The sequence below is a fragment of the Pan troglodytes genome, chromosome 20 (assembly GCF_028858775.2).
Source record: "Pan troglodytes isolate AG18354 chromosome 20, NHGRI_mPanTro3-v2.0_pri, whole genome shotgun sequence".
Classification (NCBI taxonomy): Eukaryota; Metazoa; Chordata; class Mammalia; order Primates; family Hominidae; genus Pan; species Pan troglodytes.
Genome location: NC_072418.2, coordinates 12,995,801 through 13,022,602, shown reverse-complemented (window position 1 = coordinate 13,022,602; position 26,802 = coordinate 12,995,801). Strand labels below are relative to the sequence as shown.

At 56.2% G+C, this 26,802-nt stretch overlaps 3 protein-coding genes across 4 annotated transcripts; all 3 read right to left on the bottom strand.

The window, feature by feature from the left end:
• Positions 1–532: 532 nt before the first annotated feature.
• Positions 533–7,936, bottom strand: ICAM5 (intercellular adhesion molecule 5). Of its 2 annotated transcripts, none has more exons than XM_016934980.4 (11): positions 7,191–7,936; positions 5,975–6,244; positions 5,507–5,827; positions 4,994–5,281; positions 4,440–4,694; positions 4,060–4,308; positions 3,369–3,614; positions 2,994–3,272; positions 2,672–2,911; positions 1,699–1,965; positions 533–972 (listed from the first exon to the last, which is right to left on the bottom strand). In XM_016934980.4, the coding sequence occupies exons 1-11, from the start codon at positions 7,270–7,272 to the stop codon at positions 695–697; spliced, it is 2,775 nt and encodes a 924-aa protein (XP_016790469.1). In that variant the 5' UTR covers positions 7,273–7,936; the 3' UTR covers positions 533–694. The 2 variants fall into 2 exon arrangements, with proteins under 2 accessions (XP_016790469.1, XP_016790470.1); XM_016934981.4 differs by having other exon boundaries at positions 931–1,090.
• Positions 7,937–9,211: 1,275 nt separating this feature from the next.
• Positions 9,212–10,310, bottom strand: ICAM4 (intercellular adhesion molecule 4). Its single transcript, NM_001194939.1, is given in 3 exon segments — positions 9,212–9,337; positions 9,485–9,787; positions 9,917–10,310. Coding segments are annotated over 3 exon segments (816 nt in total). The 3' UTR covers positions 9,212–9,218.
• A 1,506-nt stretch (positions 10,311–11,816) lies between these two features.
• On the bottom strand, positions 11,817–26,192 carry ICAM1 (intercellular adhesion molecule 1). The gene is given in 7 exon segments (NM_001009946.1): positions 11,817–12,203; positions 12,290–12,535; positions 12,661–12,915; positions 12,998–13,285; positions 13,532–13,837; positions 22,322–22,585; positions 26,126–26,192. Coding segments are annotated over 7 exon segments (1,599 nt in total). The 3' UTR covers positions 11,817–12,030.
• Between the last annotated feature and the right edge of the window lie 610 nt (positions 26,193–26,802).

The following is a 26,802-nucleotide window of genomic DNA, read 5'->3' as shown; positions in this document are numbered from 1 at the left end:
TTTTTTTTTTAAGACGGAATCTTGCTCTGTCGCCAGGCTGGAGTTCAGTGGCACGATCTCGGCTCACTGCAACCTCTGCCTCCGGGGTTAAAGCGATTCTCCTGCCTCAGCCTCCCGAATAGCTGGGACTACAGGCGCGCACCACCATGCCCAGCTAATTTTTGTATTTTTAGTAGAGACAGGGTTTCACCATATTGGCCAGGATGGTCTCGATCTCATGACCTCGACCTCGTGATCTGCCCGCCTCGGCCTTCCAAAGTCCTGGGATTACACGCGTGAGCCACCGCGACCGGCCTTGGCTAATTTTTGAAAAATATTCTTTGTAGGGTCTCCCTATGTTGCCCAGGCTGGTCTGAAACTCTTGGGTGCAAGGGATCCTCCCACCTGGGCCTCCCACAAGTCCTGGGATTACAGGCCTGAGCCACCACCCCCGGCCCTCTCAAAAATCGCTTTTTGAATGAATAACTTGGGAGGTCACGACTGGAACCCTGGGCTTGTTCCACCTTGCAGAAACAGAAGCGGAGACAGGGAGTTCCTTTATAAAAACTTTATTGAGGGGATGGGTAGAAAATGGGGGTGACGCCCTTGGAGTTGAATACATAAATAAATGAATAAGTAAATAAATAAAGCAATAAATAAGCCCCCGTGTGCGTCTGGGGGGCGTCCCCCGGCCCGCGGGGAGAGGGGAGCGGGCTCACGCCGATGTCAGCTGTATGGCGAAGACCTCGCCCTCCGCCGGCGACTCGGCCGCGCCCCCCGCCGCCTCGGGTCCGCCCTCCGCGCCTGCCGCCCCGCCAGCGCCGCCGCCCGCTCCGTTGAGACACACGGCCTCGCCTGAGCTCTCGGCCTCCTGCACGTTGTACTCGCCCTTCTTGCAGGCGGTGGACTGCACGTAGAAGGCCAGGCCGGCCCCCGCGGCCAGCAGCGCCGCGCCCCCCGCCGCGCCGCCCACGGCGACCCATAGCCACGGACCTGCGGGGTGGAGACCCTCGCGGAGGGTGGCCAAGCTCCGGGGGGCTTCTCCCACCGCCCCCCGCACTCCTACAGGCACGAAGTCAGTCCTCATGCCCCGGGGAGCTCACTGTCTGGCCTTGGGAGAAGGGAGACAACCCATGCAATAAGGCCACTCCCAGTGCCAGGGCGACCCGAGACCCGATTTATATCGCACTTCAGCCCATGGGGATATAAACCCGTGACCACACTTAGCCCCCTGGCGACAAGTCAACTCTCCCCATCCCCCAAAAAATGAGGATCGGCAGGACCAGGTCAGGTTCCCCCGACCCCAGAGAGAACCCAGCCCCAGGAGCTTCAGGAAGTGAGAGAAGGCGATCTTGACCCCTCTCTCCCTCCATCATCCAATGACTTTGGTCCCTCCCCAATCTTCCCCACAGTGGATTGTGAATTGGGTCAAGTATCCACCACGCAGAATCCATCCCAAGTTTTAAAGTCCTTTCCTGCAGCAGTGACGGCCCCGGAGGGTCCCTCCCCTTGAATTCAGTCCCCCTGCCACCTCCATCTCCCATCCCTCAAAGTGCGATCAACAGCCCCACCCGCTCAGGCACCTTTGACTTCTACTCTGTCCCACTTCCGTCTAGTCTACCGGGACCGAGACGGAGGCAGGCGGGGCCGGCCGCACCAAGACCTAGGTCACGCCCCCTCTCAGATACCTCGCCCCGCCTCTCCCCAGCTGCCACTTACCGGCCACGCGCACCGTGATGCGCCGCGCGTGGCGCCCGTGCGCGTTGGTGGCTGCGCACTCGTACTCGCCGCCGTGGCTTCCCATGGCGCCTGCCACGCTCAGGGTGCTGTTGTTGCTCGACAGGCCGATGTTGAGGGCCCCCGGGGGCGCGCGCCAGCTGATCTGGGCTGGAGGCCAGGCCTCCGCGCGGCAGGTCAACGTGAAGTTTCCGCCTGGGCGCACGCCTCCAGGGGGCGAGGCAGCAAGTTCCGCCACCACTGGCCGGTCTGAAGGGCACAGAAGGTGAAGTGGGGCTTAGCGCCGGCCCAGCCACTGATCAAATGCCCTGCTCCGGCCCACAACGATCGATGGGAGACCACCGCGCCTCTGATGGGCAGAAGAGGATCCTGCCTCCTATCAGAGCCTCCTTCCCCGACAATCAGGCTGCTGTTGCGGCTAAAATTCCTCGCCCTTCTTCACCGAATGGAAGGAGGTGAAGCCCAGGTCAGTGTTCTAATCCAGGATTTGAGGAGGGCCGTGCTTCTATTCCCTAGAATTTTCTTTTTTTTTTTTTTCCTAAGAAAGAGTCTCACTCTGTTGCCCAGGCTGGAGTGCAGTGGCGGGATCTCGGCTCCCTGCAACTCTGCCTCCCAGGCTCAAGCGATTCTCCTGCCTCAGCCTCCCAAGTAGCTGGGACCACAGGCGCCCACCACCACGACTGGCTAATTTTTGTAGAGACGGGTTTTCGCCATGTTGGCCGGGCTGGTCTCGAACTCCTGGCCTCAAGTGATTCATCCGCCTCAACCTTCCAAAGTGTTGGGATTACAGACCTGAGCCACTGCGCCTGGCTAGAATTTTCATTACCCCCTGGTTTAGGCTGGAATTCCCTGTCCCCGAGAATGGGATTGGGAGAGGTGCCCTTGAATGCTCCCACCGCTGCGAGTCATTCTTCCGAGGACCGTGTCCCCTCCATCCGGTGCTGCCCCCACTCACATTCCACGCCCACAGTGACGGTCCGGGAGTCCGTGCCATGCGCATTGGTGGCCACACAGTGGTAAGTGCCCGCGTCCTCTCGGGACACGCGCTGCTGCTCAGGCCATGGGATGCCTTCCCGAGAGCAGCGCACTCCTGGGGAAGGGCGACCCCGGGCGGCGCAGGCCAGCGCGGAAGCCTCAGCCCCTTCCAGCCACGTCTGGTGACTTGGGCAGGTAGATTCATCCATCTCCGGTGGCGCTGCAAAGCAGCCATGGGGGATGTCAGGGAGTGCCTGGACCGTGGGGCACCCCTGCTCCCTACCCGCCTGGGCCTCGCTCACACTCCGCGCTCACGACGACTGTTTTGGCCACGGAGCCGTGGCGGTTGGTGGCGTTGCAGACGTAGATACCGGGTGCCAGGACTCTAGGGATTCTGGGAGCTCTGGGACTAGGGTCTGGGGGTGCCAGCGGCAGCAGCACCCCCTCAGTGGCGCCCCCGGAGCCCACGCACTTCACGCTTGGCTGTGGCTTCCCATCGACCTCACAGGAAAACAGGCGCCCAGATCCTTCCACCCATGTCCAATTGCTGGGGCAGCTCGGCTCCTCAAACCTGGGGCCATCTGGGAAACAGGATTGCAAGGGCTCACACGGGGGCCAGGAAGTCCAGCCGGGGTTGTCCCACAGATCCTGCCTAACTCCGCGGTGCCCCTACTCACATTCCACCGTGACGGCCACATTTTTGGCCGCAGAGCCCCGAGGGTTGGTGGCTTCGCAGCGGTAAGTGCCCGCATGCTCCCGGGCCACACGCAACAGCCCCTCGATGACGGCCCCGAGCTCTCCAGAGCGCACGCAGATCACATCAGGCGGCGGTACCCCGTGCGCCACACAGCTCAGCGAGGCTTCTGTTCCCTCCAGCCAAGTAATGCGTTCTGGGCAGCCCACGCTGTCCAGCGCTGGTGCGTCTGGAGGAGGGAGTGTATTGTTGGGTTTGGGGGCAAATCTGACGTCCCTAGACCCTCCTTGGTGCGGCAAGGCTTCCACGAAGTGTTGTCCCTGCATAACCCTTGGACGCCGATCCAAGGAGGTGTCACGCTAGTCGAGCCATGCACTCTGTCTGGGAGCTTCCTGAGCCACCAGTGGCGCCTTTTTCGGTCTAAAAACTTAAACACTCCGGACTGCCCGCCTTTCCACGACTCCGCCCAAATACCACGCCCTAGGCTAGGGGCACGCCCACCCGGTCCCTTCCATCCTCCAAGATCTTTCTCCAACCCCACTAACCAGCCTCTTCCCTTTCCCAAAACCTCACCCAAAGGGACACCTCATACCCTACTCCTACTCTTCCCTGGAGGCTGGCCACCCTCCAGACCCTGAACCAGATAGAAATGCACCCTGCGCACCCCCACTCACACTCCACAGTTAGTGTTACGTCCTTGACTGCCTCGCCTTGATCATTGGCCGCCTTGCAGCGGTAAGTGCCTGACAGCGCCCGAGTGACTGGACCCAGCAGGCCCAGAGCCAGCACGGCCCCGCCGTCGGAGCGCGCACAGTGCACTGAGGGTTCTGGGTTCCCGCGGGCCTCGCAGCGCAGCGTCTGCTCTGGGCCCTCGGGCCACGTCCAACTCCTGGGGCAGTCCGAATCGTCTAGCCGGGGAGCGTCTGCGGGCAGGGCGTGGGGTTACAGAGGCTTAGACGTAAGAAATGGCTCCGCCTCCACGACACGGCGAGGGAGCAGGCGGGTCCTTGGAAGTCACCAGGAGGTGGGGGGCGAGGGGTTATCACCAACTCACATAGGACACGAAGCTCTGCGCTCCTGTTCTTGATCAGGGTCTCCCCGTCCACGTCGAGGGTGGCGTCGCAGAAGAAGCTGCGTCTGTCGTCGTTCTCGGTGGCATTTAGCTGAAGCTGGGCGGGCTGCCCCGGGACCGCGGCTGGAACTCCCTCCAGTGTGACCAGAGCTTGGGCCCCAGCTGAGCAGGTTACTGTCACCATCTGCCCCTCGGAGACGCTGGGTTCGCTCAGGGTCAGGAGTGGTGCCGGGAAGCCTGGGGGCGGAGCATTTGGTCGGAGTATACTGATCATACCCCTCCCTCCGGTCAAGGCCCGCCCTTTATCTGCCTGAATCCTCGGGGTGCTGAGACCGAACTAGGGTACCGCGCCCCGCCTCTCAGGCTGTACAGGCTCCTCCTCCCCAGCGATTACGTCTCCGCCCCCACCGGCCCCGCCCCCTCGGGACACTCGGGCCACGCCTGTTCCGGTACTGAGGTCCCGCCCACTCTTCGCCCCGCCTTCTCATTCCTCTGGTCCCACCTCGGAGCCGCGGAGACCCCGCCTCCTTCCTTACTGTAGATGGTCACGTTCTCCCGGGTCTCCCGGTTTTCGCCCCCCAGGGTGACGTTGCAGACCAGCTGCCTGGCACCCTCCTGCTCTGCGCTAGCTGTGGCTGTGGCCGTGGCCACGAATGCGTCCCCTTCGAGGGTGACATCAGGACTCAGATTCTGGTCCCCCAGTGCGAGGTAGACCCTGGCCTCTGAGGCTGGGAACAGTCCGTCCAGAGTGCAGCTCACGGGCCTTTCCGAGCCAACTTCCAAGAGCCGGGGAGCAGCGAGGCGCGGGGGATCCGGAGACAGGGCTAGGGGTCGAAGAACCAAGTTTGAACGAACTCCGAGCGCTCAATATGTCCTAAGCACTTGACATGCACTATCTTATCGTATTATCATCCTCAAGGCACGGAGGGGGAAACAGCTCAGCCGGCGAGGGTTGAAGTCGGGATCAGCATTCAGATGTATCTACCTCTAAACCTCCTAAACACCGACCGACCCCACTGGGTCCCCATCTCCTCCCCACACCCACTCACAGAAGGTTCGGAGCTCTCTGGGGGCCGAGCTGTTTTCAAACAGTCCCAGTCCGTGCGGCCGCAGGTCCAGCTCCGCGCGACACGAGAAATTGGCTCCATGGTCCTCCCTCCGAGCCAGTACCGTGGCTGTGAGCACCGCGCCCCGCGCTCGGGGTGGTTCACCGGCGAAGCTGCGGCGGATCAGCTCCTGGGCGCCCCGCAGCAGGGTCAGCGTGAGGCTCGCACGGGGCCCGGCGCCGGGGACCCTACAGCTCAGGGTGAAGTTCTCGCCCACCGGCTGCCAGGGAGGCAGCGGCATCAGCTCTACGCGATCTGGTCGCTCTGCAAGGGGGAAGAGTCCGCAGCTCTTTGAACGCCGGGACTTGGAACAGAAGGTGGGGCCTGAAGGGGAGGACCCTGGGACCCAGGGGGCGGGGCCTGGGAGGGAGGGAGAGTAGTGGAGTACGCGCGTGGCCACCCAGAACTCACGGAAAGTGCGAATGAGCCCACGCGCCTGTAGTGTGCGCCGCGCGCAGCGGAAGAAGCAGACGGGCTGAGTCTCCGGCTCGCGAATGTCCACCAGCTGCCGCGCCAACCAACGCAAACCCCTCTGGGTCCCGTTTCGGCGCAGCGAGGTCTCCAGGCCACCGCGCTCCGGCCGAGGGCAGTTGGTGCTGCAATTCAGCCACAGCGAGCCCCCGCGCTCCACGAACGCCACGCGAGGCTGCAGGTCCGCCCAGAAGGGCTCCTGCGAGACCGCTGCCCAGGGAAACGCGGGCTGAGCCTGGGGAGCCAACTCCCTGACATCTTAGCGCCCCTATGTCGAGTCAAGGGTTCTCAGAGGGCGGGGAGGAGGAGGAGAGGCTGCAGCCAGGGAAAGAACCCAGGCGTCCCGCGTCCTGCCCAGGCCTCCGGTTTAAAGGCGCGCTCCCAGAGTCTAAACCTCGAGGGTGTCTCTGGGACGTGGTAGCAGAGAGCCATGGTCTCCAAAGCGCCGATGGAGCGGCGGGAAAGCATGGGGGGAGGGCGTAGAGGAGAGGAAAGGTGGGTTCTTGGATGAACACAGCAAGGCTGAGAGAAGGGGACCCGGGATGGGGGATGGGGGATGAACCAGTTCTCAGGGTCCTGGCAGAATGCCGGGATACGAGGAGAGTGCGTTTGCGGCAAGGGCAAAGGAGAGACGAGGCTGGGTCAAGGATCAGGAAGGACCCTACACCCGGTGAAGAACACGGAGCCGGGACGCAAGGCTGGGCTCATGGAAGGAACCGCGGGAACAGCTGAGGGACCCGGTTGCCAGGGCTCTGGGTGGAGCGGGAACAGCGCCTCTGAGTCAGGGTAGTTGGAGAGATGGAGTCTTCGCGGACCGCGAGTGGGGAAGATGCCAGTCCGTGGACCATGGTGCACAGCAGAGCGTAAGGAGGTACCCGGGGAGCGGACAGGAGAGACACTGGGTCTCCAGGGCGAAGGGTTGGGTGCGGAAGAACACCTAGGATCTCGAAGCGGGTAGGGGCTATCGAGGAGTCAGGAAGCTGGGGCTCGGGTGTGTGTTGGGGAGGAGGGGGAAGGGGAGAAGACTCAGGCTCGAGGTGGGGGCAGAGGCGTGGGAGCGAGGCGAGGGCGGAGCTGGGAGGGACAGGAGGCCGTTTCTCAGGTCCAGGGACTCCGCCCCCGCCCTGTCCACCCCGAACCAGAGCGGGGCTCTTACCTGAGAGGCCGAAGAGCCCCAGGCCCAGAGCAGCCCAGAGGCCGAGTAGCGCCCGGCGCAGCCCTGGCGAAGGCCCTGGCATCGCCGCGGCGGGGAAAGCACAGGAGGCGAGGAGAGCGCGAGCCGAGGAGCTGGGCTAGAGGACGGCTCCGCGCGGCGCGGCGGGTGGGGTGTGGGGGAGGCAGAGTTGCGCTCGGGGATTGGTTTAACGTTGGTAACTTGGTTTCCAAGGAGGGGGCGGCGGCAGAGGCGGCGGGGGGGCGGGAGGCGAGCGTGCGCTAAGCTCCTGGCCTTGGTGAAGGCGAGCTGGCAGGAGTGAGCGACCCCTGGGGTCTACGTGGAGGCCGGCATGATGGCCCGGGGCCTTCTGGGGGCGACCACGCTCTCTCGCGTCATCCCCGGCCGCGACTCTGGGATCGGGGGATGCTGGGTTGCCCTTCCCAAACCCCTACCCCAGCCCTGGCTGAGATGCCATGATAATAAGCTGGACTCCGAGCTCCGCCCCCACATTTAGCTCCTCCCACCAGCGCCCCTTAGGGCGGGGATACATTTGGGGACTAAGAGAGATTTGGGAGGCACTGGATGGGGAAAGGACAGTTCTAGGGGAGGGTGTGGGGATGCCGCTCTCACTGATCCTTCTCCTTTTGACCCCGCGGAGCCATACCTCTAAGCACCCCTCCGGGTCAGCTCCGGCACGCGACGGAGGGGGCGGGACGAAAGTGCCAGCGAGCCGAGGACACGTGTGCGTGCGCGCAGCGTTCGCGGGCGTCTAAATTAGAATCCGCTCGGCTCCGGGTCTGTATTTACCCAGGGTGCAGCGGGCACGTGTCTACTCAGCGTGTGTGAGCTCGAGCCACCCTGGAGCGCCCCTGAGTCCGCCTTCTGCTCGGTGGGCGGGGGCCCTGACATCCACGCGAGAACGAGGGACCGAGGGTGATGCTTTTGACTCCGCTTCCGGGCCCCAAGCTTTGACACCCCCCACCCCCAACTCCATGCGCTCATCTGGCTGGGTGACTACCAGGACATCGTCAGAATTCGAGTTTGTGATATTCCCTGTGGACCATCTGATCACCCCTTCCCGGCTGCCACCACATGGATACCTCTTCTGCGTATCCATGTCCCTCAATATGTCCGTGGGACCCTCCCCTCCCCACCATTCGTGGTCTCACTCCAGCGTGGTAAGTTATTTTGGAGATGAGTTCTCGCTCTACAGTTGTTTGGCCTCCAGGAAAGCACAGGGTCTGAAGGTGGGGCTGGGATAGGAAACTTAACATCCAACCAGAGCTGCCGCGTGGTGGCGGCGGCGCCAATCAGGAAAGCTATACCATGAACCCCACCCCGCCCCTGCCCGTGGCTCTCCCCGGCCCGCGCTGATCCCACTCGATAAGGCCAGCAGAAGGAGAGGTTTCTGTGACACCCGCTGGGGATACACAGAGTCTGGGGCTTCGGGACCCCAGGTGGGCCCTGAGTGAGGAAACCTCAGGTGCCCTCAGGGAGACAAGGAACTTGGAGAAAGTGATCGCAAAAACAACAACAACAACAACAACAAAAACAAACCAGTTCCTCCGAAGAAGGGCAGTAATGGGGACCCTTAGGTCACAGGACAGAGGCTGGTTAAGGAAGCCTTTATTGATTCCAGAGGGTTCCCCCGCCAATATTTATTTTTATTTTTATTTTATTTTTGGAGACAGGGTCGTGCTCTGTCCCCCAGGCTGGAGTGCAGTGGCACGATCAAGGCTCACTGCAACCTCGACTTTCAGGGCTCAAAGGATCCTCCCAACTCAGCCTCCCGGGTAGCTGGGACCACAGGTGCGGGCCACCACACCCGGCTCATTTTTGTATTTTTTGCATAGACGGGGTCTCACTATGTTGTCCAGGCTGGTCTCGAACTCTTGGGCTCAAGCGATTCTCCTGCCTCGGCCTCCCAAAGTGCTGGGATTACAGGCGTCAGCCACCATGTATGGCCATTTCCCCAGATTGTTTCATATTCCTCTTTTGTCTCGCTCAGCCGGCATAGAACATCCCCCTTTACGCCTGGGACTTCATAGCTAGGCACTTGCATACGTACGCAGCGCCCACAGTGAGGAGGATCCCTACAAGGGCAGCGATGGAAACGGAGGCCAAAGCTGTGGGCGCGGAGCTCCAAGCTGGGAGCAGAAGGCGAGAATTAGGAATGGAACACAGGGAGGTCTGTCGACCCGCGTGGAGCTCACGCTTGGTCTGTGCGCCCTCTCGGGGTCATAACTCTCTCTGCCCCCTTCCTCCTAGTCCCCAGGGTTACAGGGGTGCCTCACCGAGCATCAGTGTAATGGGTGCCGAGCTGTTGCGGACCACCAGGCCGTCGAGATTGAGGCGCGCGTGGCAGATCACGGGCTGCCAGAAGTCGCGGGGTCCAGCAGCAAACTCGTAGGTCAAGGTCACGTTGGCCAGATCCAGGCCGGTGAAGCGCTCCAGGCTTTCGGAATAGATGACCCGGCTTCCATGCCTCAGGGTCACCACCAAGTAGCCCACCGGGAACACCTGCGTCACGTGGCAGCGCAAAGTGTATTTCCTGCCCTTTAAGACCGGAGGCTCCAAAATCACGCTGTGGGGCGGTTCTAAGGCAAGGGGGAGCCTCTGAGTGAGGTCTGCGGGCGCTCCCTATAGAGCGACTGTCAACTACCCTTCCCCCACCTCTTCCAGCCCCCTCCCCTCACCCCAGCCGGGACCGAGCCCCTGTCCCTCACTGTAGGCGGTGATCCTGGAGGTGGCCCAGCGTGTTTTTCCTGCGCAGGTCACGAGGCAGTGCGCGAGGGAGCTCCAGGCCCTCACGTCGAGCAGCTGGTAAGACACCCAACCCGGCCCTGTGAGCGTCTTGCCCTGCCGCAGCGGGGTGCGGAGGCTGGAATTCTGCGGCTGGGGACAGCTGTTGCTGCAATTGAGCTGCACTGACTTCCCCGGCTGCACAGCCACGAACTCCGGGCTCATGCGCACCCAGAAGGGCACTGAGGTTCCGGAGGGCGCGAGAGGGCTACCCTTGGGGCCTTGCGCCCGCTTAGTCCGGCGTCCCAGCGCGCTCCCAACTCCCGGGTAGGCGGCCGCCAAAAAAAACAGCAGCGACAGAGGGAACAGAGACCCCATGGCAAAAAGCCCGGACTAAGGGGCCCCGCGCCAGAGAGCCAGGGCCGGCTCTAGAGATAAGGAGGCCCGCAGCCCCGCCTCCTCGACTCCACCCTGGAGAGGAAGGGGAGGCCCCAACAGAGGGCCCGGGAGTACTGCAAAAAGGGATTCCGCTCCCCAGGTCAAGAATGAGATTCCAGGCCTCATTAGAAACCAAATGTTTTTTTCTGGAGAGGAGTCTTTAGTTTTCACTAGAGACCCAGAAGGTCATAGAAAGTCCCAGATTTGGACCAGAACCTCAGGGTATGGCCATCAACCCACAATGTTTTCTTGGGGGAGGAAGTGGGAGGATCAGGCTGTGGCTGCTTAGAAAGGACTCCAGCTGGATGTGACACCTCCCCTCAACTCACACAAGGCTGAGGCAGTTGAGAAAGCTTTATTAACACAAAGGAAGTCTGGGCAATGTTGCGAGACCCCGTCTCTCAAAAAAAAAAAAAAATCAAATTTGCCAGGTGTGGTGTTGTGAGCCTATGGTCCCAGCTACTCAGGAGGCTGATGTGGGAGGATCACTTGAGCCCAAAAGGTCAAGACTGCAGTGAACTATGATTGCACCACTGCACTCCAGCCTGGGTGACAGAGCAAGAGCTTGTCTACACATACACACACACACACGGATGAGGCTTCCAAAGCTGGGAGGGAGTCCTCCAATACCTTGGCCCCCTTCCCCACTGCTTGCAGGACCCTGATCACTGCAGGAAACTGGAGCTGCATAGTGCAAGCTCCCAGTGAAATGCAAACAGGACAAGAGGACAAGGCATAGCTTGGGCATATTCCCTGGGCACTCATGTCCAGACATGACCACTGAGTGTCATTGTGAACACTGGCAGAAATGTATGTGGGTGGGGAGGTGGCTAACAAAGGTGTCAGTTTTGGGGGGAAGGGAGGAATAAGGCCTCACTGGGTAATCTCTGAACCTGTAACCATTACTAGTCCATATAGTGCTTTTGTGCCGATAGAAAAATCACTCCTTCTGGGGAAAGGCAGGTTGGCCAATGAGAAGTCCCAGCCCCATTTGATCTTTTTGCCAGGCACTCTCCTGCAGTGTACAACCTGTACAACTGTACCTGGTGACCTTGAATGTGATTAGGTCTGGGAGCTCCGTGAGGCCAGAGACCTATGTTCATTTAGCCTACATAAAAGACACTCAATAAATAGCTGGTAAAATAACAAATGAATAAATACATATCCATCAAGGGTTGGGGTCAGTAGACAGCAGTGCCCAAGCTGGCATCCGTCAGGAAGTGTGGGCCTTTGTGTTTTGATGCTACACATGTCTATGGAGGGCCACTTCTTCTGTAAGTCTGTGGGGCCTCAGCATACCCAATAGGCAGCAAGTTTCAGTATTTCCCAGTTGTATGTCCTCATGGTGGGGCTATGTCTCCCCCACCACTTCCCCTCTCGTCAGGCTAGACTTTAACATCCATCAATCATGTCTTGAGTCTTGCTCCTTCCTCTTGGCTTAGTCATGTGACTACACATCAGATGCGTGGCCTAGTGTTTTAGGTGTGCAGGTACCATGGCCCCAAATGCTGTTGTATCTGACTGAGGACAATGCCCTGTCCTCCGGTGTCCCAGGGCCGGTAGGTGTAGCTGCATGGCATATGTCTTCCATTCTGTTCAGTGTGGCACCACTGCCACCAATATGGGAAGGCCGAGGAAGAGGCCCTGTCCCGGGATAGGTTCAGGGAGGCGTGGCTTGTGTGTTCGGTTTCATGGGGGTCCCTTTTTGAGCCTGTTGTAGTCTGTATTTCCTGATCTTCCGCTGGCGGTTATAGAGGTACGTGCTGAGGCCTGCAGTGCCCATTATGACTGCGGCTGCTACCACAGTGATGATGACAATCTCATACCGGGGGGCTGTGGGGAGGATACAACAGGCGGTGAGGATTGCATTAGGTCCATGGCCCCTGCCCCCACCCAGCTCTGCCCGCCGGCTCACTCACAGAGCACATTCACGGTCACCTTGCGGGTGACCTCCCCTTGAGTGCTCCTGGCCCGACAGAGGTAGGTGCCCTCAAGATCTCGAGTGACAGTCACTGATTCCCCGACGGGCAGTGGGAAAGTGCCATCCTTTAGACACTTGAGCTCGGGCAATGGGTTCCCCGAAGCCTGGCACATTGGAGTCTGCTGGGAATTTTCTGGCCACGTCCAGTTTCCCGGACAATCCCTCTCGTCCAGTCGGGGGCCATCTGGAAAAACACGACGAGATGACATGGAGGTGGGTGGGGGCAGGACTTGGAGGCAAGACCTTATGGGACCTTCAGGGAGATTGGGCCTTGGGGGATAGGGGCCATTGACCAGCAGCCCCACTCACACAGGACACGAAGCTCCCGGGTCTGGTTCTTGTGTATAAGCTGGCCGGCCACCTCCAGGGTTGCAGAGCAGGAGAAGCTGCGCCCGTTGTCCTCTGGGGTGGCCTTCAGCAGGAGCTGGACCCTCGGGCCCACTGGCTGGGCTGGAACCCCATTCAGCGTCACCTTGGCTCTAGGGTGGGCCTCACACTTCACTGTCACCTCGGTCCCTTCTGAGACCTCTGGCTTCGTCAGAATCACGTTGGGCGCCGGAAAGCCTGGAATAGGCACACAGTGAGCCCCGCCCCGGGTTCAGGTCACACCCCCAAGAAGCCCCACTCCACCCCTGCCCCTTCTTACTGTAGATGGTCACTGTCTGCAGTGTCTCCCGGCTCTGGTTCCCCAGTATTACTGCACACGTCAGCCGCTGGGTGCCCTCGTCCTCTGCGGTCACACTGACTGAGGCCTTGGCCGAGAAGGAGTCATTGCCATAGGTGACTGTGGGGTTCAACCTCTGGTCCCCCAGTGCCAGGTGGACCTGGGCCTCCAAGACTGGGAACAGCCCATCCAGGGAACAGACCACGGTCCCCTGCGTGTCCACCTCTAGGACCCGGGGGCTGACAAGTTGTGGGGGAGTCGCTGGCAGGACTAGGGAGAGAGGAAAGGTGTGAGCAGACAGGGATGGACGTCCCGAAGCCCTTCTCTGGGGCATTTCATTCCCCCTCCTGCGAGATCCTCTTCCAGGGCCACTCAGCAGCCTAGGTCACATACGCCTAGAACACATGCGCCCCTTAGCCGGGGCCACACCCATCTCAAAAGATCCTGTGGCCACAGGCACCGCATTGCAGGATACCCCACCCCCACCGTCTCCCTGCTGGCTTCTTCAATCCTCACCAAAGGTTTGGAGCTGGTGGGGGGCCGAGGTGTTCTCAAACAGCTGCAGCCCTTGGGGCCGCAGGTCCAGTTCAGTGCGGCACGAGAAATTGGCTCCATGGTGATCTCTCTCCACCAGCACCGTGGTCGTGACCTCAGCGGGCTCCCCCACAGCTGGCTCCCGTTTCAGCTCCTTCTCCCCACGGAGCAGCACCACGGTGAGGTTGGCCCGGGGTGCCCCACCCTCCACCTGGCAGCGTAGGGTAAGGTCCTTGCCCACTGGCTGCCAAGAGGGGAGGGGTGCCAGTTCCACCCGTTCTGGAGTCCCTGCAGGAAAACAGAGGTGGGGGTGTTTGGTGAAGTGGACCTTGCTGCCTGCCTAACAGACGAACTGCACCTGCCTGGGAGCCCTACCTCTTCAGTATCTCCCCCAAACACACCCAGACACCTAAGCAGATAGGAATGTCAAGATCTTCAGTGAAAACTGGTAAGAGGGCCCCGAGTGTTTGTGAAGGGGATCAAAAAATTCCTTATTCATGACAGCAGCATCTTAGAGTGAAAAGTGGAAAAGAACTTCAAAGTCTATTGCTAGGTGTCTGGTCAAATAAATTCAGCAGCCCAGTGCACTAGACTGGGCAAACAGTGGCTCGATCTCGGCTCACTGCAACCTCTGCCTCTGGGATTCAGGGGATTCTCCTGCCTCAGCCTCCTGAGTAGCTTAGATTACAGGCACACACTACCACACCCGGTTAATTTTTGTATTTGTATTTTTAATTAATTAATTAAGTTTTTAGACTGAGTCTCCTTCTGTCGCCCAGGCTGGAGGGTGATGGCACGATCTTGGCTCACTGCAACCTCTGCCTCCTGGGTTCAAGCAATTCTCCTGCCTCAACCTCCTGAGTAGCTGGGATTACAGGCACGCGTCACCACACCCAGCTAATTTTTGTATTTTTAGTAGAAACGGGGTTTCAGCATGTTGCCCAAGCTGGTCTCGAATTCCTGACCTCAAGTGATCTGCCCACCCCGGCCTCCCAAAGCGCTGGGATTACAGGTGAAAGTAAATGAGCCTGGCCTAGACATTCTTTAAAAAAAAAAAAAAAACAAAAACAAACCTGTTGGCCAGGTGTCATGGCTCAGGCTGTAACCCTAGCACTTTGGGAGGCCAAGGCAAGAGGGTCACTTGAGGCCAGGAGTTCAAGACAAGCCTGGGCAACATAGGGAGACCCCTATCTCTAAGAAAAATAAAAAAAAGGTTGGCAGGGCGCGGTGTCTCACGCCTCTAATCCCAGCACTTTGGGAGGCCAAGGAGGGTGGATCACGAGGTCAGGAGTTCGAGATAAGCCTGACCAACAGAGTGAAACCCCGTCTCTATTAAAAATACAAAAATTAGTCCGGCATGGTGGTTCACACTTGTAGTCTCAGCTACTCTGGAGGCTGAGGCAGGAGCATCTCTTGAACCTGGGAGGTGGAGGTTGCAGTGAGCCAAGATCGTGCCACTGCGCTCCAGCCTAGGTGACAGAGCAAGACTCCATCTCAAAATAAATGAATGAATGAATGAATGAATGGTTAACTGGGTGTGGTGCTGCACACCTGTAGTCCCTGCTACTTGGGAGGCTGAGGCAGGAGGATCACTTGAGCCCAGGAGTTTAAGGCTATAGTGAGCTGTGATCATGCCACTGTACTTTAGCCTGGGAAAGAAAGACCCCGTTTCTATTAAAAAAAAAAAAAAGTCAGTAATGACAGAGTCTAATAACAACAAAAAGCCTGCGTGTGGTGGCTCACGCCTGTAATCCCAACACTTTGGGAGGCTGAGGCAGGCGGATCACCTGAGGTCAGGAGTTCAAGACCAGCCTGGCCAACATGGTGAAACCCCATCTCTACTAAAAATACAAAAATTAGCCAGGCGTGGTGTTGTGTGCCTGTAGTCCCAGCTACTTGAGAGGCTGAGGTTTACTTGAGAGGAAAGGATTACTTCAGCCCAGGAGGCAGAGATTGCAGTGAACTGAGATCGCGCCACTGTACTCTAGACTGAGTGACAGAGTGAGAGTCTCTCTCAGAGGAAAAAAAAAAAAAAAGCATCAGGACCTGGGGGGTCCTGCATTTGATACCCAGCCTTGCTTCTTTGCTGTGGGTAAGTGACTTTGTCTCTCTGAACCTCAGTTTCCTGAACTGTAAAATAGGGCTATTAAAGGTAGGAGAATTCACTTAAGAGGTAGACAGAGTCGCTGTATATAAGCAGGAGGTTTCTTTTTTAGAGTGATTGAAATATTTTAAAATTAGATTGTAGTCATGGTTGTTTGTACAAAAGTCATTGAATTATGTGCTTAAAAGGGATGAATTTTATGGTATTCTAAATCATATCTCAAGAAAGCAAGGCTGGGGCATGGTGGCTCACACCTGTAATCCCAGTACTTTGGGACGCCAAGGCAGGGTCATTTGAGGCCAGGAGTTCAAGGCTAGCTTGGGCAACATTGCAAGACCTCATTTGTAAAAAAAAAAAAAAAAAAAAAAAATTAAAAACAAGCTGGGCTTCGGCATGGCATGGTGGCTGATGCCTGTAATCCCAGCACTTTGGGAGGCCAGAACAGATGGATCACCGGAAGTCAGGAGTTCAAGACCAGCCTGGCCAGGCCGGACACGGTGGCTCATGCCTGTAATCCCAGCACTTTGGGAGGCCGAGGCGGGCGGATCACGAGGTCAGGAGATCGAGACCATCCTGGCTAACACGGTGAAACCCCGTCTCTACTAAAAATACAAAAAATTAGCCGGGTGTGGTGGCGGGCGCCTGTAGTCCCAGCTACTCGGGAGGCTGAGGCAGGAGAATGGCGTGAACCCGGGAGGCGGAGCTTGCAGTGAACCCAGATCGCACCACTGCGCTCCTGCCTGGGTGACAGAGTGAGACTCTGTCTCAAAAAAAAAAAAAAGGCCGGGCACGGTGGCTCATGCCTGTAATCTCAGCACTTTGGGAGGCCGAGGCAGGTGGATCATCTGAGGTTGGGAGTTCGAGACCAGCCTGACCAACACGGAGAAACCCCATCTTTACTAAAAATACAAAATTAGCCTTGTGTGGTGGAGCATGCCTGTAATCCCAGCTACTCAGGTGGCTGAGGCAAGAGAATAGCTTGATCCTGGGGGGGCGGAGGTTGTGGTGAGCTAAGATCGCGCCATTGCACTTCAGCCTGGGCAATAAGAGCGAAACTCCGTCTCAAACAAACAAACAAAAAACACCAAAAAAAAAAAACAAACAAAAAAACCCAGCTGGGCTTCCTGCTGGCTTACACCTGTAGTCCCTGCTACTCAGGAGGCTAAGGGTGGGAGGAGGATTTCTTGAGCCTGGGAGTTTGAGGCTGCAGTCAGCTATGATTGTACCACTGCACTCCAGCCTGGGTGACAAAGTGAGACCCTGAGACCCTATCTCTAAAAATAAAACAGAAAGCTGTTAAGCTGTTAAAAAAAAAAAATATATATATATATATATATATATATATATAGTCAAGAAAACTCTGACCTCCAGCTCTTCTCTCTTACCACCTCCTACAGACTCTTGCAGAACTTGAGGTACCCTCAAACCTCAGCCCCTAGAGGAAACCCAGCTCAGCTGCCTGGTGCAGCGGGGAGGAAGTCTGTCCTGCTCTCACCTCTTCTTGACCCTGACCTGCAGTCCTTTACCAAATCCTGGTCACTGAAGTATTCAAATACTGGTCTGTCCTTCCCTTCTTGAATACGGTCACTGCCCACAACATGGGCCGCGTGGACAAGGACCATAGCCAACTGCTCATTGGCTTCCAGTAAATCCAGCCTTCAGCTATCTAATCCCTGGCCTGCTCACAAACCCTCCATGACTCCCTATCACCCCAAAAAGGAAAGTCCCAGCTCCTCCACCTGGCATTCAAGGCTCTGCCAACCTCACCCTTCCTCCCATCAATCAAAATTTTTTTTTTTTTTAGCGGCAGTGTCTCTGTCACCTGGGCTGGAATGCAGTGGTGCAATCATAGCTGACTGTAACCTCAAATTCCTGGGCTTGACCAGGCTCAGTGGCTCACACCTATAATCCCAGCACTTTGGGAAACTGAGGCAGGAGGATCTCTTGAGGTCAGGCGTTCAAGACCAGCTTGGCTAACATGGTAAACCCTATCTCTACTAAAAATACAAAAAAATTAGCTGGGCATGATGGTGGGCACCTTAATCCCAGCAACTCGGGAGGCTCAGGCAGCAGAATCACTTGAACCCAGGAGGCAGAGGAGGCTGCAGTGAGCCAAGATGGCACCACTGCACTCCAGCCTGGGCCACAGAGCGAGACTCCATCTCAAAAAAACAAAAACAAAAATTCCTGGGTTCAAGTGATCCTCCCACTTGAGCCTCCAGAGTAGTTGAGAATACAAGCATATGCCACTGTACCCTAATTTTTTTATTTTTTCTTAGAGACAGGGTCTCGCTATGTTGCCCAGGCTGGTCTCAAACTCCTGGGCTCAAACAATCCTCTTGCTTTGGCCTCCCAAAGCACTGGGATTACAGGTGTGAGCCACTGCACCTGGCCCACACCAACCTACCTCCTCCTCCTCCTGCCTCCATCAAGATTTCTCCCTGCTCCCAACTTTTGCCCAGGCTGTTCCTCCTGCCCAGAATGCCTGTCCTTATGAACTCCTACACATCCTTCAAAGCCCAGCTAGTGGTCACCTCCTCTAGGAATTACACCTCTAACCTTTTTGGCGAAGATTGAGCCATCCAGGGAGGCTTCTTTATGTTTACACCAGGGGTGGGGCAAGACCAAGCTAGAGTCTCTCTCAGGTAACACCCTCCCACATAACTTTTACTCCTTTGCTACCTGTACCAGCCATCTGCTCCATTTCACAGAGGTAAAAACTAAGGCAAAGTGGGGCACCCACAGTCATAGAGGGAGAAAGGTGGCAGAGCCAGGTCTAAAACCTGGAGTTCTACGCTCTCAGCTATCAGGCAGAGCCGGGCGTGGTGGCTCAAGCCTGTAATCCCAGCACTTCGGGAGGCTGAGGCGGGTGGATCACCAGAGGTCTAGAGTTCGAGACCAGCCTGGCCAACTTGGCGAAACCCTGTCTCTACTAAAAATACAAAAATTAGCCAGGCGTGGTGCCAGGTGCCTGTAATCCCAGCTACTGGAGAGGATGAGGCAGGAGAACTGCTTGAACCCGGGAGATGGATGTTGCAGTGATCCAGCCTGGGCGACAGAGCAAGACTGTGTCTCAAAAAAAAAAAAAAAAAAAAAAAAGACCTATCAGGCAGAGATGCAGAAAAGACCTTCAAAGAGGTTTCCCTGGGGTTTCCAGAAGCTGCTGGGAATGTTCGGGGACTTCCCTCACCTGGGAAGGTCAGCATCTGCTCACCCACCCTCCAAATCAGAAGCAAAGCTGATCATTTGATCATTTACCCAGAGGCTTCCTTGCCCTGACACAATGATAGGAGAACATCCTTTGTCGCTCACCGTGTCATTTTCCCCATCAGAGGAGGTCTCACCTGATTGCAAAGTAAATGTAGAAGCCATGTCCCCCAAGCTATTAAAGGCCTTGCTGGGACTGGAACCCAAGGCTAATCCCAAAGCTACTTGGCCAGTTTTTATTTTTTAGAGCCAGGGTCTTTCTCTGTCACCCAGGCTGGAGTGCAGTGGTGTCATCACGGCTCACTGCAACCTGGACCTCCCAGGCTCAGGTGATCCTCCCACCTCAGCCTCCTGAGTAGCTGGGACTACTAGTATGCCACCATGCTTGGTTAGGTTTTTTATGTTTTGTAGATATGGGGTCTTGCTATGTTGCCCAGGCTGGTGTCCAACTCCTGGCCTCCAAGCGATCCTTCTACTTCGGCCTTCTAAATCACTGGGATTATAGGCATGAGCCACGTGCCTAGCCTGCCCAGTGCTCTTCTGCTTTTTCTTCTTTGATTTTGTTTTGTTTTCATTTGAATTCCTTATTTTGGCCTTGATAACTCTTTCCCACCATTCGAAGTCCCCAAAGTAGGAAGGACGCAAAGAGAAATTCTTGGCTGGGGGCAGTGGCTCACGCCTGTAATCCCAGCACTTTGGGAGGCCGAGGCGGGCAGATCACAAGGTCAGGAGATCAAGACCAGCCTGGCCAACATGATGAAATCCCGTCTCTACTAAAAATACAAAAATTAGCCGGGCGTGGTGCTGGGCGCCTGTAATTCCAGCTACTTGGGAGGCTAAGGCAGGAGAATCGCTTGAACCCGGGAGGGAGAGGTTGCAGTGAGCTGAGATTACACCATTGCACTCCAGGCTGGGGACACAGCAAAACTCCATCTCAAAAAGACAACAACAAAAAAAGAATTCTCAGCCAGGCAAAGTGGCTCACGTTGTAATCCCAGCACTTTGGGAGGCCGAGGCGGGCGGATCACCTGAGGTCAGAGTTTGAGACCAGCCTGACCAACATGGAGAAACCCTGTCTCTACTAAAAATACAAAATTTGCCAGGCGTAGTGGCCCATGCCTGTAATCCCAGCTAGTCGGGAGGCTGAGGCCGGAGAATCACTTAAACTCAGGAGGTGGAGGTTGCGGTGAGCTGAGATCGTGCCATTGCACTCCAGCCTGGGCAACAAGAGTGAAACTCTGTCTCAAAAAAAGGAAAAAAAAAAAAAGAATTCTCCACACCCAAGCCCTCTCCCACAGCCTCCCAGCCTCTCTTCTCATAGCCAACTAATATTGTCATTTCTCCCACTTCCTTTTAGGGCTATTTTATACATAAATACAGCCTCCCCGAAACTGCCCTTCCCTAATGTGAGGGTGGCATACCACTCATATTCAACATACCTTCTTTCATTTCATTTCTTTTTTTTTTTTTTTTGAGATGGAGTTTTGCTCTTGTTGCCCAAGCTGGAGTGCAGTGGCGCAATCTCAGCTCACCACAACCTCTGCCTCCCAGGTTCAAGAGATTCTCCTGCCTTGGCCTCCCGAGTAGCTGGGATTACAGGTATGCGCCACTATGCCTGGCTAGTTTTTTTTGTATTTTTAATAGAGACGGGGTTTCTCCATGGTGGTCAGGCTGGTCTCGAACTCCTGACCTCAAGTGATCCGCCTCCCTCAGCCTCCCAAAGTGCTGGGATTACAGGCGTGAGCCACCGTGCCCAGCCCATGACATTTTGAGAACTGATGCCCAATTTCCCGCCACAGGGTTGGGCTTATTTATGCTCCCAACAGCACTGTCCTAGGACCGCCTACGTTCCAATAGCCATGGCAGCACAGCTGTTATCAATTCTTTTTTTTTTTTTTTCTTTTTTTTGAGATGCAGTCTTGCTCTGTCACCCAGGCTGGAGTGCAGTGGCACGATCTTGGCTCACTGCAAGCTCTGCCTCCTGGGTTCATGCCATTCTCCTGCCTCAGCCTCCTGAGTAGCTGGGACCACAGGCGCCCGCCACCATGCCCGGCTAATTTTTTGTATTTTTAGTAGAGACGGGGTTTCACCATGTTAGCCAGGATGGTCTCGATCTCCTGACCTTGTGATCCGCCCGCCTCGGCCTCCCAAAGTGCTGGGATTACAGGCGTGAGCCACCGCGCCCGGCCATCAATTCTTTTGTTTGTTACCAATATGTGAAAAATGCCATCCCAGGGCTAGTTTTAACTCATATCTTTTTTTTTAAATAAAAATGGGGTTTTCCTATGTTGCCTAGGATGGATTCGAACTCCTAGGATTCGAACCCCTGGGTTAAAGCAATCCTCCCATCACAGCCTCAGGAGCAGCTGGGATTACAGGTGCACATCACGATGCCCAGCTAAATTATTTACTTTTTTTTTTCCCAGTAGAAACAGGGTCTTGGATGGGCACAGTGGCTCACGCCTGTAATCCCAGCACTTTGGGAGGCCGAGGCGGGCAGATCACTAGGTCAGGAGATTGAGACCATCCTGGCTAACACGGTGAAACCCCGTCTCTACTAAAAATACAAAAAAATTAGCCGGGCATGGTGGCAGGCACCTGTAGTCCCAGCTACTCGGGAGGCTGAGGCAGGAGAATGGGGTGAACTCGGGAGGCGGAGCTTGCAGTGAGCCGAGATCACACCACTGCACTCCAGCCTGGGTGACAGAGTGAGACTCCGTCTCAAAAAAAAAAGAAAAAGAAAGAAACAGGGTCTCACTCTGTTGCCCAGGCTGGTCTCAAACTCCTGGGCTCAAACCATCCTTCTGCCTCAGCCTCTGGAGTAGTTGGGATTATAGGTACAAGCCACCACACTTGGCTTAATTTGCATCTTTTATTAAAGTGTCTGAAGCAGGACCTTGTCATATGTTCAAAGAGGGAGGCATAGAGAGATGGCATTCTCGAATGCTCGAATGTGCTGAATTCCTGTTGATACCTTTTTTTTTTTTTTTCCTTGAGATGGAATCTTGCTCTGTTATCCAGACTGGAGTGCACTGGCGCAATCGTGGCTCACTGCAATCTCTGCCTCTCAGGTTCAAGCATTCTCCTGCCTCAGCCTTCCAAGTAGCTGGGATTACAGGCGCATGACACCACGCCTGGCTGATTTTTGTATTTTTAGTAGAGACAGGGTTTCGCCATCTTGGCGAAACTTAAACTCCTGATCTCAGGTGATCCGCCAGCCTCAGCCTCTCAAAGTGCTGGGATTACAGGCATGAGCCACTGCACCCAGCCTGTAAATACTTTAATTGTACCCAAAGAAATTCACAAAGGGACTTTCCAAGGATGTCCCCACCTGCCCTGCAAGGAGCCCCTCCTTGACCCTACGAGCAAGTGGCAAAGATTCCCCCAGGCCTCTGCAGGTGCCCCTGCACGTCTCTCCCACCCGGTCTGCCTAGTCCAGCCCTCCGGGCTCAGTTACTCACAGTACACGGTGAGGAAGGTTTTAGCTGTTGACTGCCCATCAGGGCAGTTTGAATAGCACATTGGTTGGCTATCTTCTTGCACATTGCTCAGTTCATACACCTTCCAGTTGTTCCCACCCAGAAGCAACTCCTTTTTAGGCAACGGGGTCTCTATGCCCAACAAGTCGGGCTGGTCACAGGAGGTGCTGCATGTCACCTGCACGGAGCCTCCCCGGGGCAGGATGACTTTTGGGGGGGACACAGATGTCTGGGCATTGCCAGGTCCTAGAAGAAACGAGGGAAGAGGCGACAGGCATTACAAATCAGGTTCATCATGGGAATGTGCGCCCAGCCTGTGCTGGGTGCTGGAGGCACAGCCTTAACAAGACAATACTTTGCCTTCGATGTGGAAGTTAAAGAGAAAATTCATGAGCAGGCCGGGCACGGTGGCTCACGCCTGTAATCCCAGCACTTTGGGAGGCCAAGGCGGGCAGATCACTTGAGGTCAGGAATTTGAGATCAGCCTGGCCAACATGACAAAACCCCGTCTCCACTAAAAATACAAAAATTAGCTGGGCATGGTGGGACGTGCCTGTAGTCCTAGCTATTTGGGAGGCTGAGGCACAAGAATCACTTGAACCCGGGAGGTGGAGGTTACAGTGAGCCAAGATTGTGCCACTGTACTCCAGCCTGAGCAACAGAACGAGACTCTGTCTCCAAAAAAAAAAAAAAAAATTATGAGCAAACAAGATAATTAATAACTGATGTTAATATGAGCTTTGACAAAAACAAAACAGGGTGATAGAATAGACAGTGCTTTGGTGACAGGGTAATGTTTCAGCAGAGATCTAAATGACGAGAAAGGGCTGGCTGTCCGGAGAAAAGGGAAATAAGTTCCAGGCAAGTACAGATGTCCCGGGGCAGGGTGGCTGGAGCTGAGTTAGCAAGGATGAAGAGGGGGAGATTAATTCAGGAAGATCCCGTGAGCACTGAAGGCCATGCTAAAGATGTGTTCTTTTATTTTTTTTTTTGAGATGGAGTCTCGCTTTGTCACTCAGACTGGAGTGCAGTGGCGCAATCTCAGCTCACTGCAACCTCCGCCTCCCGGGTTCAAGCGATTCTCCTGCCTCAGCCTCCAGAGTATCTGGGATTACAGGCAAGCACCACCACGCCCAGCTAATTTTTGTATTTTTAATAGAGACGGGGTTTCGCCACGTTGGCCAGCCTGCTCTCAAACTCCTGGCCTCAAGTGATCCGCCCGCCTCAGCCTCCCAAAGTTCTGGGATTACAGGCGTGAACCACCACGCCCAGCCACATGTGTTCTTTATACTGAGGGCAATAGGGAGCCATGGAAGGACTTTAGCCATCACTTTTTTTTTTTTTTAACAGGTCTCCCTCTGTTACCCAGGCTGGAATACAGTGGTACAATCATAGCTCACTGTAACCTTGAACTCCTGGGCTCAAGTGATCCTCCCATCTCAGCCTCCCAAGTAGCTGGGACTACAGGACACCACCATACCCGGCTAATATTTGAAAAACATTTTTTTTTTTTTTTGAGACGGAGTTTAGCTCTTGTTGCCCAGGCTGGAGTGCAATGGCACAATCTCAGTTCACCGCAACCTCCGCCTCCCAGGTTCAAGCGATTCTCCTGCCTCAGCCTCCCGAGTAGCTGGGATTACAGGCATGTGCCACCACGCCTGGGAAATTCTGTACTTTTAGTAGAGACGGGGTTTCTCCATGTTGGTCAGGCTGGTCTCAAACTCCTGACCTCAGGTAATCCGCCCGCCTCAGCCTCCCAAAGTGCTGGGATTATAGGTGTGAGCCACTGCGCCTGGCCCTGAAAAACATTTTTGTAGAGATGGGGTCTCACTATGTTGCTAAGGCTGGTCTCAAACTCCTGGCCTCAAGTGATCCTCCCACCTAAGCCTCCCAAAGTGCCAGGATTACAGGTGTGAGCCACTGTGTCCAACCAGATTTTAATGTGAAGTTGGTGCCCTCCTCCCTCCTAAGAAGTCAGGTGGAGAGAGCCCTCCAGGAATCAGACTGGCTCCTCACTCCCTGAGACACGTAGTTTCCCCCTCTTTGGGCCTCAATTTCCCCATCTGTAAGGTGGGTGAGTATAGCCACCCCATCCCTTACTAATACAAGTAACTCAGCACAGGATGGGTAGCAACTGGCTACCTTGCAGGTAAGAAAGAAGGGGCTTACGGGGTGGGCACTGTGGCTCACGCATGTAATCCCAGCACTTTGGGAGGCAGGGTGGGCAGATCATGAGATCAGGAAATGGAGACCATCCTGGCTAACACAGTGATTAGCCGGGTGTGATGGCACATGCCTGTAGTCCCAGCTACTCAGGGAGGCTGAGGCAGGAGAATCGTTTGAACCTGGGAGGCAGAGGTTGCAGTGAGCCGAGATCACGCCACTGCACTCCAGCCTGGGCGACAGAGTGAGACTCCGTCTCAAAAAAAAAAAAAAAAAAGAAAAGAAAAGAAAGAAAGAAGGGGCTTATTTGGATCAGGTCCCTCAGATTCTGCTGCCTCCGAAGGTGGGAAAAAATGTCTGAGCCCAGCACTGCCTCACTCAAAGATTCCTGTCTCAGATTTGTTCTATCTTGGATGGGGGCGTGAGGACACTGGCTCCATACATTCTCCAAGGGAGATTCTGGGACCATTCCCATTTCATAGAGAGAAATGGTTACTCAGCTAGAAAGCAGTGCAATCTGGGTCTGAGTCCGGATCAGAACGCTTTGTTTTTTGAGACAGAATCTCGCTATGTCTCCCAGGCTGGAGTGCAGTGGCACAATCTTGGTTCACTGCAACCTCAGCCTCGTGGGCTTAAGGGATTTTCCTCCCTCAGCCTCCTGAGCAGCTGAGATCACAGGCGCCCACCATCATGCCAGCTAATTTTTGTATTTTTAGTAGAGACGGGGTGTTGCCATGTTGGCCAGGCTGGTCTCAAACTCCTGACCTTAAGTGATTCGCCCGCCTGGGGCTCCTAAAGTGTTGGGATTACTGGCATGAACTACCGTGCTGGCCTGGATCTGAGGCTTTGTTGAGCTGTTAACCAAGCTGTCAATCTCCCACCCTCCTGGTTCCCCAAACTTACACCACCATGAAAGACCCTCTGACCCCTTCCCTCTTCCCTAGCTGGGCTGGAGCTGGGGGAGGGTGTGCTGGGGCGTCCCACTTCTCAGCTTTGGGCCACGGATAAGTCAGCTCTGGAATTCCCCCGAGTAGAAGCAGCCCTGGACTTCCCCAGGGGCAGAGAGGATGAGGAACATAATATACATCTTGAGGGGGGTGGGGTCCCTTAAGCCTTGTTGGGTTGGCGCAGAGCCAAGTTCCCAAACCATCATGACATCATGATCGAGTCCTGGGGCCAGGTGCTGCGCTGGGCCAAGATACCCTGCCAGGTGGCCGCTATAACGTTTCCCGTTTTACAGCTGAGAAACTGAAGTTTAAGAGACCCAATCTAGCCAAGCAAGGCGGTGGTTCACACCTCTCATCCCAGCTACTCGGGAGGCTGAGGCAGGAGGTAAGGCTAGACCCCCGGAGTTCAAGACCGGCCTGGGCAACAAAACGAGGCCCGCCCCTCCCCTCCATCTCCAACCCCCTACCCTTTTTTAAAGCTGCAATCTATAGCCCGAGGCCACACGTGGAGGTATGCAGGGTCTGGATTCGAACCTACTGGCTGTTGCCTTTCAATCGCTGTCTCTAGCCCCGCCTTGCCATAAACAGCTACCTAAGCATGCATGACCTGACCCGGGAGCCGGTCCTCCCGGGGCTTCGGAGAACTGGCCCGACGGCAATCCCCACCCCGACTCACCTGGGAACAGAGCCCCGAGCAGGACCAGGAGTGCGGGCAGCGCGGGCCGGGGGCTGCTGGGAGCCATAGCGAGGCTGAGGTTGCAACTCTGAGGAGCAGAGGAGCTCAGCGTCGACTGGGGCGCAGTGGGGCGCGTGATCCTTTATAGCGCTAGCCACCTGGGGGCCAAGGGGCGGTGCTGCTTTCCCGGAAACCTCGCGCCTTCCCCTCCGGAACAAATGCTGCAGTTATTTCCGGACTGACAGGGTGCCCGGGCCGAGAGGGTCATCCTCCCTCGCTGGCCGCTTCAGCTCCGGAATTTCCAAGCTAAAGCAATCGGGCGGCGGTGGCAGGGCGATGACCCCGGGGGCTGCTCCCGGCCTCCACGCCTCCCGTTCCCGGCCAGGCTAAGCTTGAATCACGGTCTACACCGCGCTAAGCGGTTTATTAAGTACTGTTAAATACTGCCAACTTCCCCGGAGAGTGGAGACTGTTATTGTGTCCATTTCACAAAGCGGTAAACTGAGACTCCAGGCTGCGAGGGGGTCCGAACTCAAGTCCTCCCTCTCCAGCTTACGCAGGCCTCCTTAATCGAGTGGATGAGCCCCTTGCCTGGGTGGGGGCCCAGGAATCCTCCCCGGGCTCCCTCCACTGAGGGATGCCCCTCCCCCTAGGTCACGTCCACACCTAGCTGACAC